Source organism: Trachemys scripta, chromosome 6, assembly GCF_013100865.1.
Source record: "Trachemys scripta elegans isolate TJP31775 chromosome 6, CAS_Tse_1.0, whole genome shotgun sequence".
In the NCBI taxonomy this organism is placed as follows: Eukaryota; Metazoa; Chordata; order Testudines; family Emydidae; genus Trachemys; species Trachemys scripta.
The window spans coordinates 19,286,153-19,298,963 of NC_048303.1; the positions used below are offsets into that span (position 1 = coordinate 19,286,153).

The 12,811-nt window shown below is 46.1% G+C and overlaps 1 protein-coding gene across 9 annotated transcripts in view; it reads left to right on the forward strand.

Moving 5' to 3' along the window:
* The first annotated feature begins 1,453 nt into the window (after positions 1-1,453).
* The window catches only part of ZNF532 (zinc finger protein 532), a 90,323-nt gene continuing 78,965 nt past the window's right edge, over positions 1,454-12,811 (forward strand). For 3 of the 9 annotated variants that reach the window (XM_034773286.1, XM_034773294.1, XM_034773293.1), the window contains exon 1: positions 4,144-4,397. In XM_034773286.1, the coding sequence (XP_034629177.1) occupies positions 4,349-4,397 (49 nt within the window). In that variant the 5' untranslated portion in view covers positions 4,144-4,348. Of the gene's footprint in view, positions 1,602-3,695; positions 4,059-4,143; positions 4,432-4,846; positions 4,956-12,811 lie in introns of those variants that run through there. The other 6 variants (XM_034773288.1, XM_034773290.1, XM_034773287.1 and 3 more) reach the window with 6 other exon arrangements.

A 12,811-nucleotide genomic window follows, 5' to 3' on the forward strand; every position in this document is an offset into this window, starting at 1 on the left:
AAGAGATCAGTCATACTATAGAGTAATGTTTTTAAAGAGGCTGGATAATTTTATGATCAATAATATTTGTAGTTAGGGGACACTGAAGTCAATATAGGACAAAATTATGTTTTGTTAAAAAAAAAAAAAAAAGTCAAAAAGCCAAGGGGTTTATAACAGCTAAGATTCAAAACTCTATTGAAGATTGTAAGCACCAGCTTCTATGAGCCAACCCTTAAGGTTGGATTTAAACATTCTCCTGTGAGGCAGAAAGTGAAACTGCCAAGAATCAAAAGTGAAACTGTTTTCATTGTCCAGTGTCCACAGTAGGTGAAATGCAAATGATCGGCAATAATATTAAAAAGCATGTGCAGATATTTTAAATTCCTCCTGGTGTATTAATCTACAGTGATACTGATAAAAAAGATAACATTTTATTTTAAAATATGGAATTTCAACCTCCCCATGCATGCCAAAATAAGTCTAATCAAATCTCATGTTTAGGTTGTAAATTGATTACTGCAGGAGTCAGAAAAAAATAACTCCTTTCTTCCACTTTACAATAAATAATAATTTATATTCTTCTATAGCATCTTCCGTCCAAGGACGTCAAATAGCTTCACAAAGCTGTACAGTGGCCCTGTGAGGAAAGGAAATATTGTCCCCATTTTACAGGTGGTGATGAAACTGGTACAAAGAAGTTTTTGCTTTGTTTGTGGTCATAGCAAGTCAGTGGCAGAGGTGAAAACAAAACCCAGATCTGATTCCTGTGCTGTAACAACTACCGGAACACTCTGTTAAAAAGCCTCCAGTCTCATAGGTAAAGAAGGAATAAAACAGAAAAGATTGTGAAAGGAGGAAACATTGCTCCCCCTCCATTTCCTATTGAAGTCAGTGGGATTTTTCTGCTCTGAATTTCAAATGTCAAGTTCTCAGTTTCTAGCTGTAACAACCTCTGTGATCATTAAGAAAAAAATTAGCTTGTCTCACTGCTAATTTATTTTTAAAATTAATGTTTGTGTAACTGACATTTTAGCCAACACCATTTTCAGTCTTCACTTTGGAAAAACTAAAACCATGAATCCCAGCTGGCAACCTATATATATAAACTCTTTCCCAGGGCCTGCTCAATCTGGTTCCTAAAGAACAAGTTTTTTGTTTTTTAAACCCTAAATGGCAGATCCCCCGTTAAGCCAGCAGTGCACTTGAGCTCCCCTTGTCTGCGGTTTAGACATGTAGGGTTGGCTTTTAACTCCTTCGCCCTCTCCCTGTCGCTCCTCTGTCCCCTAAGGAGTCCCTGATTGTCAAAGGAAATACTCCAAACACACCTCTAAAAGCCCCTAACCTCTTTCCCAGCAAGGGACAAGCTTAAAATCGGATCACACGGGCGATCTCTCCCCTCTCTCGACAAGCCACAGAGGCACCCCCCCCCCCCCCCCCTTTTCCTCCAGTCCCAGCCAGAGTGTCTCTCTCTCTCTGCCATTATGTTCAACCATCTTTTAACCAGGCCTCTCTGCAGGCTGCAGTGGCAGTGAGAGAGCCCTGAGCCCTGTCTGCCCGAGGCCCCCCTTGCAGGAGCAGCCCCCCGGGTGCGGGTCGCTGGCCCTGCAGGGCAGCAGCAGGTCTGTTTGCATGGGGGTGCGGCGTGTGCATGCAGCGGGTTCGCTTTCTCCCCAGGGCCTGGCTGCTGCTCCCACGCGCGCTAGGCCCCGCTGGGCTGTGGCAGAGCGGCCTGGAGTGCGGCAGCCGCGGCTCTCTCCCCGGGCCCGGCTCTCGCCGCCGCCGCTCCTGCAGCAGCCGCCGCCGCCCAGGGGGCTCCCAAGCCGCGCGGGGCCGCCGGGTGGAAGGGGAAAGGGTGTCCCTGTCTTCCACTGGGGGGATCCTCCGGAATGGGGCGGCAGCCAGCGCCAGCGCGCAGGGCCGAGGTCACCGGAGCGGTACAGCTGCCAAGCCTTGACGGCTGCAAAGTCCAGCACGGCGGGGGGTGGTTAGCGGCTCCCCTGCCTCCAGCCGCGGGAGGGGTTAGGGCGTAGGCACCTCGGCCTCCCAGGGGAGCACCCTCTCCTCCGGGCAAGGCCCCTGCGGCCTCCAGCCCCCACCCAGGCCTCCCCTCCCCTCTGAACAGGAAGGGGCTTTAGTTTGGTGCTGGAGAGCATGTAGGGATTCTAGTTAGGAGGGGGATGGGGGCCAGGAGTGCGGAGGAGACTGGTTGGGAGTCTGCCATTGTGGGGAGAAGATGGGTGTCAGGGATGCAGAAGGGATCATGATTAGGAGCCCCCCCAGTGAGGGGGAGTGAAGGGTGTGGAGGAGACCGTGATTAGGAGCCCCCCCAGTGAGGGGTGGGGATGGGGGTGAAGGGTGTGGAGGAGACCGTGGTTAGGAGCCCCCGAGTGAGGGGTGGGGATGGGGGTGAAGGGTGTGGAGGAGACTGACTGTGGTTAGGAGCCCCCCAGTGAGGGGTGGGGATGGGAATGAAGGGTGTGGAGGAGACTGACTGTGGTTAGGAGCCCCCCAGTGCAGGCAAGGGATGAGGATGACAGGTGTGGAGAAGACCGAGGTTAGGAGCTGCCCCAGTGTATTGAGGAGATGGGGGCGAGGGATGCAGAGAAGATTGTGGTTTTGATCTGCCCCAGAGAGGGGAAGGCATGGGGAGTGAGTGAACCAGAAAAGACTGTGATTAGGAGCCACTCCAGAGTGGGGAGGAGATGAGTGTGAGGGATGTAGAGAAGACTGTGGCTATGAACCACTTCTGTGTGGGGAGAAAATGGGGTGAGGATCAGAGAGAGACAAGACTTTTGTCAGGAGCTGCTTCTTTAAGAGGAAGTGTTGGAGGGAAGAAACCGATGATAAGTTATACCAATGGGGGGATTGGTTGGGGTGGTGCAGAGAAAATCATGTTGAGGTGCCACCTCACTGAGGGCATGGGAAAGGGCACAGAAAAGATTGATGGTGGACAGGACAGCAATGGGGGCATAGAAGATCTTGATTTGGAGCCACCCTCAAGTGTGTATTGAGGAAGCCAGGCCCTGGATTGGAGGATGGAGGAGAAAGAGGGGCACTTGGTTAGGAACTATCCCAGTGCTGAGAGGGGTAGGTGCAGAAAAGGCCTTGATGAGGAGCCATTCCAGACCTTTGGGGAGTTGAGTGGACCTTGATCAGGACGGAGTCACATTTGGGGATGGGGGTTGTGGGAGATGAGAAGACTTCGGTTAGCAGCACCCGCTCCCTGCCCCCTGTGCTTTGTGAAGGTGTGGGGGAAGATCAGACCTTGGTTAACCATTCTTTTCCACCTGTGCCCTAAAGCAGAGCCAGCTTTAGGAAGTGCGGGGCCCAATTCGAACAGTTTCGACGGGGCCCCGGGATGGATGACAAAAAAAAACAACCCACACACACATGGGGCTTGTACTCACCAGGCCGCACTCCTAGTCTTTGGCAGCGAGTCCTTCACTCGCTCCGGGTCTTCGGCGGCACTGAAGGACCTGCCGCCAAAGACCCGGAGCGCCGCCGGGTGAATAAAAATTAAAAAGGCGCCTCTAGCCAAGGAAGGGATTCTCTGCCACTTGTCCCCCACTCTGGGTGGCCCTGCCACTGGGTACGGGGCCCTCTTAGGCGCGGGGCCCGATTCGGGGGAATTGGTGGAATTGGCCTAAAGCCGGCCCTGCCCTAAAGAGGGTTGAGAGACAAAAGAAGCCACCACAATGCTGTTGGGCGTGGGGAGGGGACAAAGAAGTGATTTCTTCTGGAAGTGGATTGTGGGGTGGGGAGAAAAATGATGTGTAGAGGGAGAAAACACTTGTTCGTGTTGCCCCAAATACTGTGAAGAGGTAGGAGGATGGGAAGGAGAAGACCTTGGTTAGCTGCCACCCCAGAGCTGCTGGCATGAGGGGGCAGTTATGACGTTAATCGGCAGCCACCCTGACTGTAGGGAGTGGAGACAGAGAAGACCTTGGTTAGCAGTCACCCCACTGCTGTGGCCGAGTCTGCCTTGTGCAGCAAGAGAGATCCTATGAGGATTTTTATTGCAGTCTCTTTGTTAGCTACAGACACACAGCTCACAGCTTTCAGCCAGGTTGTGGGAGGTAAGTGGGGGAGGAGAGGAAGGGAATGTTTGTGGGGTGGAGTTGGGGTGTAAGGATGTTTGTATGCAGTGGGGATATAATTGAAATAGGGGGACATAATTGAAATCACCCCCACACCCAAAGAAGAAAAGAGCCCCTGCGATTTTCAGGGACTTGTTGGCAACTCAGCGAGGGTTGCCATAGCTTTTTATGTAGGGTGACCAGAACCGGCTGAAACTGGTTTGAGGCAGATCAGCTCCTGAACACAATGCAGTCACTGAGCTACTACAGTGGGATAGCTTCCTCCCTTCATGGCAGCCAAAAGCAGAGGAGCTTGCAGAAAGATACCATCCCAAAACAGTATGTGAATGCACACTTTAGACACACAGCACTGGTATGTGGCTAATGTAGTCATAAAGGATTCTGTATATAAATTTACATATTTGCAGTAACTGAGATTACTTTAGCTTTTCATTCCTTTTTATGTTTAAAGAATGGGCAAGAGCTGAGATTTATGACCCTTATTAAAATATTTTTGCTTTGCAAGGGTGGGACACTGGTTAAACTAAATAAAAATGGATTGAATGATTTGTAATTGTAGTTATGCTTGTGACTGAAGAATGCTGCTTTGCATGCTGTTTTATTTACAGGGTGTTGTCTTACGGTTTTCTTCGTTATAAGATGTGAAGGGGGGTGCTGTGTCTTTCTTAAAGGCCAAAGGAAACAGTATTGTTGTAGAATTGTGCATAAAAGCATTGCAAAGATGCTGTAAGGCATACTCTTTTTTTTTTTTTTTTTCTTTCTTGTAGGCCTATTGATTGGGGCTGCCTTTAACCCTTTCATATTTGCAGAGGTAAAGCATCTCTGACAATAACTGAGCATTGGCTAAAAAATCTTTCAAAGGTCAAGGTTCACAAGGTGAGATATGGCATTTTGAGTATGACTATAACAACAGTATGAAGCTACATGTATACAAAAACTAAATCTGACTCCTGATTGCACACTTGACACATTGGTGAAGAAACAATGGTTTAAATGTAGGAGAAGAAATACCATTAACCTCATCCAAATTTAATGGGATTAAAGCTGTTGTTTGTAAAGACTTACTGATACCCAGGCTAAATACAGTATCTTCATTTATATATCTCATAGAGGAGGATTTTTTCACTATTCAGTCATACAGAATAGGCCTCTGAGTGACAATCGTAAATTGTGGACCACATGGCAGTGAACTATTCTGCATTGCAGTACAGCATTACACATTTAGAATTTTCCATCTAATTATTGATAAATATTGATTGCATGGCCAAATCTAGGTAGCCTACTTATTATTTCTGAACTAACGACTTTAATGTAATACTGGTATTTTATATATGTTTTATGTATAGGTGTATAATATATATAAAACATACCAAGTTGATTGTGTTTCTTAAACTGTATTACACCAAGAGGATTTTGCAGCCAAGTGGAAGGATATATTTTAGAGCTTTGATGGCGTTCCAGTGGATTATTAGTGACATAATTATAATATTGAGCAGTTATGAAATAAGAATAGGAATGGGCAGTACATCAGCTGCTAAGGGATGACTACTTTTAACCAAAGCTTCCCAGCAATGGATAATGGACAGGTTTTTTTTGTCATCTAAAAAATAAATGTGTACTTAGATTTGAGCTGGCATTTGCATCTTATACTGAAAGCTGGAGGCTTCAGAGAGAGGGAGAGGGAAAGAAGAAAGCAGTAATGATTATAGCAAAGGGAAGAACAAAGGCTGTTAGAGCTTACACACTGGAACACTAAATATTTTGCCTTGGGGATTCTTTTGCTAGAACTGTTACTTCCTAAAACAGGAAATCAGCAACTCTCGAATCTTATCCAGTATGATTTTCACAAAGCTAACCAGTCCTGGCTGTAAGCTGGTTTTATAAATCTACAGTCAAGAAAAATATGGAGGAAAAATATTGAAAATGTATTTTATTCTAGTGTGAAATGAGTTTTTTTTCTTTGTGTTCAGCAGAATAAAGTAGACAGTCTTAAAAGCCTTGAGAATTTTTGGATTGGGTAAGTTGTATGGTGGCTGTTGATAGGCAGGGTGTCTATATCAAAGAGTGACAAATATAAAGGAACCTTTTTATTTCTGACTGCAGTAGATTACATAAAGTATTTGGAAGTGAATTGTGATATAATGAAAGTGGCATGTTAAATGTTTAGCCAGAATATATTTTATATAGTTTTATATATAGGTATATTGTGTTTCTCAAATTTGATAGGGTAATGAATAGCTTGCATGGTGGAGTAAAATGCCTCACAAATCACTGTGCTATGATTTCTTTTAATAGTTTACATAATTTCTGAATGCAGAGGTTCTATATTTGACGATAAACATCTGTAGCAGAATTCTGCTTGCAAACACAAATCCATGTTGCATAATAGGAATAGTATTTATTGCTGATGATGATGCATGCTCTTTTCCAAGTGTCAGCTAAAATTCATATGGTTACATGGGAACACCTTTCATTTCATTTTTCCCCACCAGGATATAAACTATTTTAAAACTGTAGGTACTTGAATTGAACAAAACTCAGTGTATCTGTTTTATCTGGTTTTGGCACTAATTATGCATTTTTTTTTTTTTTTTTTGCAAAGGATGTCTTATTTACATTTTACATTTGCGAGGAAGTTTATACAGTAACATGAGAAACCTGAATAGATGCTGGTTTATATGGTACTTCTGGTGGCTTTGTTTTTTCCACATAGGCCAGCTTTTTCAGTTGAAAATACTGCTTAATGTTAGAGGGTTGGTCGTCTGTATCAGTAATCATGAGCTCATCTTGGATTGAGGATTATCTCGGGTATTTGATCTTGAACAGAGGGATAATGATTTATCAGGTTCCAGGTCTCCTTTGAATGAAACAGCTAGGTTTCTGTTTCTTGGAAGTATGACTGTAAGGTAGAACATACATGTGCATACAGATTCCTGGAACTGAATGTGAAAATATTGACCCTAATGTTTTCAGGGCCTGTTCTCTTTGCTGGTGTTGCACAGACAGGCCTTGCCTGATTTGGAGTGCTCTCACTGAGATTCCCTGTAGCTGCTTCATGCTGCTTTTGAGCAAGAATTGCCATCCAGTTTGCAGAAGACTGTATTAGTCTGAGTGGAGGAAATAAATGGAAGAAAGTGTAATTAGAATATTATTCTCTTTTTCATTAGATTCAGGATTTCAAGAGCTGTTAAGTTACCATTATAAATTCTTATGTTCACGTGTCTGTAACTTAAAGTTTCAGCCCATTTTACATACGAAAGATATCGGAGTAGGAGAGAGCTATTTTTGTAATAATCTTTCAAAACAGCATGCAAAAAGAGAAGTTTGGGGGATTTAGATGGTTTTGGGGCTTGTCTTCAGTTTAAAGAGAAACTGTTGCGGCTGATCGACCCAAAACTTGACGTACCTTATTTAAGCAAATTTGTTAGCAAAATGTAGGCAATTTTACATCTGTCATCTTCCTCCACTGTTCTACTGTGGAGGTGGTCTGCTCAGCTTCAGAGGGTCGATGGGAAAGCAGTGCTTTGTCATGGCCTAGACTAGAGCAGCGCTCCCCAAACTGTGGGTGGGGGTGCAGAGAACCATTTGTGGGAGGGCATGTGGGTCCAGGCTAGCCCTCATGGGGGGCAGGGAGGGAGTTTAACCTAGCCCCTTCCCACCCCCACCTCTGCTTCCTCTGCTTCCAGCCCAGGCCCTGCCCCCAGCCTCAGCCCCCTGCTGTAGCTCCAGCCCTATCCCCGCCGCCAGCCGGGGCTCCGTTCCCGGCCCTGCCCCCAGCCGCGGCTCTGTTCCTGACCCCAGCCCTGCCCCCAGCTGCAGCCCTATTCCCAGCCCCCTTACTCCTGTTCACGTCTCCCTCCTCCCCCCACAGGAGCCATGGCCCCGCTCCTGGCCCCAGCTCCTGCGGGTGGTTGTGTAGACAGGGGTACCCCTGAAAAATTTGGGGACCACTGGCCTAGAGAATAGAGCACTGGACGAGGAGTTAGGAGACCTGAGTTCTGTTCCTGGCTTTGCTGCAGACCTGCTGAGTCACTTTGGGCAAGTCACTTCCTGTTTCAGTTCCCCCCATCTCTAAAATGGGGATAATGATACTGACCTCCTTTGTAAAGTGCTTTGAGATCTACTGGTAAATGCTATTTATTATTATCATGTTAGTGAAAAATCTGCCCTCTTGCTGCCAACCAAAGATTGGCAATAACAAAGTTTGAAAAACCCCATTTGGTTCATTTTGACTAGAAGAATGGGACATGGGCACACAAACCGTGTACAGAAGAGAAGAACCAAAAAGAGGAATGGGTATTTAGAAATTTGGCACCCTTCCTAGTGTACTCAGAGGAGGAGTTGGCCAGGTTCTTTGAATATTAACCTGATCCTGAGCAAGTAATGTACAATATAACTTTTGTAACTTTGCCTTAATAAAGAGTACAAAAGACAACCCCAACAACAACAACAAAAACACAACCAAGAAGTAGGCCGTTAGGAGTGAGAACTCCAGATGAAACTCCAGAGAATTCCCCTTCTTCTCCTTTCACTTCCCCCCCCCGTCTCCACTAAGAAGTGAATTCTACGTTAACAGCCCACTTTGTAGACAATTGATGATTGGAGGAGGAAGTAGATTTTCAAGCTTCCGAAGAGTCATAAATCACCAGTGATTTTTTTTTAAATAGTAGAAAATATCTGTGTGTGATTTGATTTTTTTTTTAAAATATGGATGCTTCGTTAGTTTTTTTTCCCCACTATTGTTATAATTAAACTAACCTTTCAACAAATCAGACATTAAAAAATTCCAAGATATAGTACCCATAATTTAAAAACAAAACAACAATTGCCAACAGTTAGCTGTTATAAGCATAGGAAATTGTTGGCAAATGGCAAACTACTGAAGTTCTCTTTAGAGATCAAAACAAAACATTGTTTTGTGATAGTGGACCATTGTTGGCTTGCCATTGCTTGGTAGTCCATAACTGTAAAACTCAGCTAAGGTATATACACAAATAGTGGTCTTGCCATACCTTATAGTAAAGATTTCACAGCCGAATTCTGTACAAAAATTTTGTATTTTTTAAGGTACCAAACCTGAACCCATGAGCAAAGACTGTTTGAAAGAGCTTTGTCTCTAGGAACTACAGAAAGGTAGGGGAACATAATGCTGATTTCCAACTGTCTGCTCAGCCTGTCTGGAGCTGCTATTGCACCCTATGTGAAGAAATGGATGCAGACCAATGTCTCCTGAGGCTCCCAAATTAGTTGTATGTCCCAGTGGAAGCTATTATGCATAGACCTACATCCTTGGCTGTTCTCTCTGCCAGATTATAGAAATACACTATGGATATATTCAGTCTGGCATGGATACCTGTATGTGTCTGGGGTCTCCATGGCTTCACCATCCCAACTATAGACTTCAGATGCTTTCATTCCTAAGATGTTTTCTTAAAATGGCACATTGCTTGTGCTCAAGACTTCATTATTTTTACAAAAATATATCACAGTACACTATGAAGTATTATAAATAATTAAAACCAAACAACAATTGTCAAAATCAACAAAGTACATTTTGTGATGCATTATCTTCCTTAATTGTTGGCTTACAGTACTTGCTAATGCACAAAATGTCAGTAATTGACAATCAGTCTCCCAGGTATTAGTGTGGATTAACAAGGTTCTGCTGTACTTCAGAAATAGGTTAATGTAGAAATGAGTTAAAAAGAGAGAATACTAAATTTTTGTTACAGCAATTTTATCCCATCATATATATTTGATAGTTTGCTTTTAGTGTTGCCTTTAGTTTACAATGCCAAACAATAATAATCTGGGAGTATAATGTAGTCAAGTCTCATTCCATGGGCAGGTTAGTGATAGAAAGGTAAGGGAGGTGTCATTTGATTTGTAAACCCTACAGAATCATAATTTCAGTGGTGTCACCCTCCGCAGCATGGCAGGTGGGACTTGCTATCTCCCCTGGCTCTCAGCTCCATGTCTCTGGTTGATGGAAATTTTGATAATACTGTGTTGTCAGAAATGGGTTGAGTTTGGTATTATTCGAAAGCCATTTCTCCAGTGCAGTGGTTCTCAACCAGCTTCCGGGGCCCCCTGGGGGGCCATGAGCAGATTTCATGGACATGGACAACGCATGACTCTTCTGTTTGGGGAGGCTGTGGCCCCACCCTAAGGCCAACTTCTGCTCAGCCTCCTCCTGGAAGCCCTGCCCATGTTCCATCCACAGCCCTGCTCGGCCCTCTCACCTGTCGCTTGTGCCTGTTCTCCCCCTCACCTGCCGCTCGCATCTCTTTGCCCCTTCCCCCAGACCTGTGCTGGCTGGCCAGCAACTAACACAGGCATGCCTCTCGCGCCCAATCCCCTCTGCCTGCCCGCCGGCTGGCCGCTCACTCGCCTCTTTGCCCCCTCCCCTAGGGGCTGCTCGCCAGCCGAGACAGCTGGCCAGCCACTCACGCGCCTCTTTGCCCCCTCACTCAGAGCTCTCCCCTCGCCTGGCCACTCACATGCATGTGTGTGCCTCTTTGCCCCGTCTCCCCACCTGCCGGCCAGCCAGCCGGCCACTCATATGTGTGCACCTCTTCTTCCCTGGTGCCTGCCAGCCAGCTGGCCACTCATGCACCTCTTTGCCCCAGCCGAGCCAGCCAGCCTCTTCACCCCCTCCCGTGAGGCTCCCTTGTTGGTGGAACTGATATGGGAAGAGGATAAGTCGGACTGGGGCCTCGGGGGGAGCACATGCGGAACCGCAGGCGGAACGCCCACCCTTTCAGCGGCGGTGCGCTCCAAAGGCAGCGGGCAGGCTGTTTGGGGAGGCTTAGGCTCCCCTGGCCTTTTATACGTGCCACTTATGTTCAGGGGTCCACCAGGCATGGCTAGCGTTAGACTTGCTAGGGCCCAGGGCAGACAGCCAAAGCCTGACTGCATGGAACTGCAGCCCGGGGAAGCGAGACCCATCAACAGGTGCTGAAGCCAAAGCCTGAGCAATGAAGCATCACAGTGCCCCCTGTGGTGTGGGATCCTGGGCAATTCCCCTGCTTGCTACCCTCTAAAGCCGGCCTTGTCTTTTATATGCAGAAAAAAAGTTGGTGTGACACAGGTGGGCCGTGGAGTTTTTATAACCTGATGGGGAGGGCCTCAGAAAGAAAAAGGTTGAGAACCCCACTCCAGGGAACACATGGAACCAAACTTGACAAACAAAGAACAATTATGAAGCTATATATTTGATAAAATGTTATGTTATCATAGAATATCAGGTTTGGAAGGGACCTCAGGAGGTCATCTAGTCCAACCCCCTGCTCAAAGCAGGACCAATCCCCAACTAAATCATCCCAGCCAGGGCTTTATCAAGCCTGACCTTAAAAACCTCTAAGGAAGAAGATTCCACCACCTCCCTAGGTAACCCATTCCAGTGCTTCACCACCCTCCTAGTGAAAAGGTTTTTCCTAATATCCAACCTAAACCTCCCCCACTGTAACTTGAGACCATTACTCCTTGTTCTGTCATCTGTGACCACTGAGAACAGTCTAGATCCATCCTCTTTGGAACCCCCTTTGAGGTAGTTGAAAGCAGCTATCAAATCCCCCCTCATTCTTCTCTTCTGCAGACTAAACAATCCCAGTTCCCTCAGCCTCTCCTCATAAGTCATGTGCTCCTGCCTCCTAATCATTTTTGTTGCCCTCCGCTGGACTCTTTCCAATTTTTCCACATCCTTCTTGTAGTGTGGGGCCCAAAACTGGACACAGTACTCCAGATGAGGCCTCACCAATGTCAAATAGAGGGGAACGATCACGTCCCTTGATCGGCTGGCAATACCCCTACTCATACAGCCCAAAATGCCATTAGCCTTCTTGGCAACAAGGGCACACTGTCGACTTATATCCAGTTTCTCGTCCACTGTAACCCCTAGGTCCTTTTCTGCAGAATTGCTGCCTAGCCATTCGGTCCCTAGTCTGTAGCAGTGCATGGGATTCTTCCGTCCTAAGTGCAGGACTCTGCACTTGTCCTTGTTGAACCCCATCAGATTTCTTTTGGCCCAATCTTCTAATTTGTCTAGGTCCTTCTGTATGCTATCCCTATCCTCCAGCATATCTACCACTCCTTCCAGTTTAGTGTCATAGGCAAACTTGCTGAGGGTGCAGTCCACACCATCCTCCAGATCATTAATGAAGACATTGAACAAAACCGGCCCGAGGACCGATCCTGGGGGCACTCCGCTTGATACCAGCTGCCAACTAGACGTGGAGCCATTGATCACTACCCATTGAGCCCGACGATCTAGCCAGCTTTCTATCCATCTTCTTATCCATTCATCCAGCCCATACTTCTTTAACTTGCTGGCAAGAATACTGTGGGAGACCATATCAAAAGCTTTGCTAAGGTCAAGGAATAACATGTCCACTGCTTTCCCCTCATCCACAGAGCCAGTTATCTCATCATAGAAGGCAATTAGGTTATTCAGGCATGACTTTCCCTTGGTGAATCCATGCTGACTGTTCCTGATCACTTTCCTCTCCTCTAAGTCCTTCAGAATTGATTCCTTGAGGACCTGCTCCATGATTTTTCCAGGGACTGAGGTGAGGTTGACTGGGCTGTAGTTCCCCGGATCCTCCTCCTTCCCTTTTTTTTTTTAAAGATCTGCACTACATTAGCCTTTTTCCAGTCATCTGGGATGCATTGCTTACATAAAAAGACACCGATCTTTGATGATCCTAGGGAAGTTAGCCTTGACATATAGAACT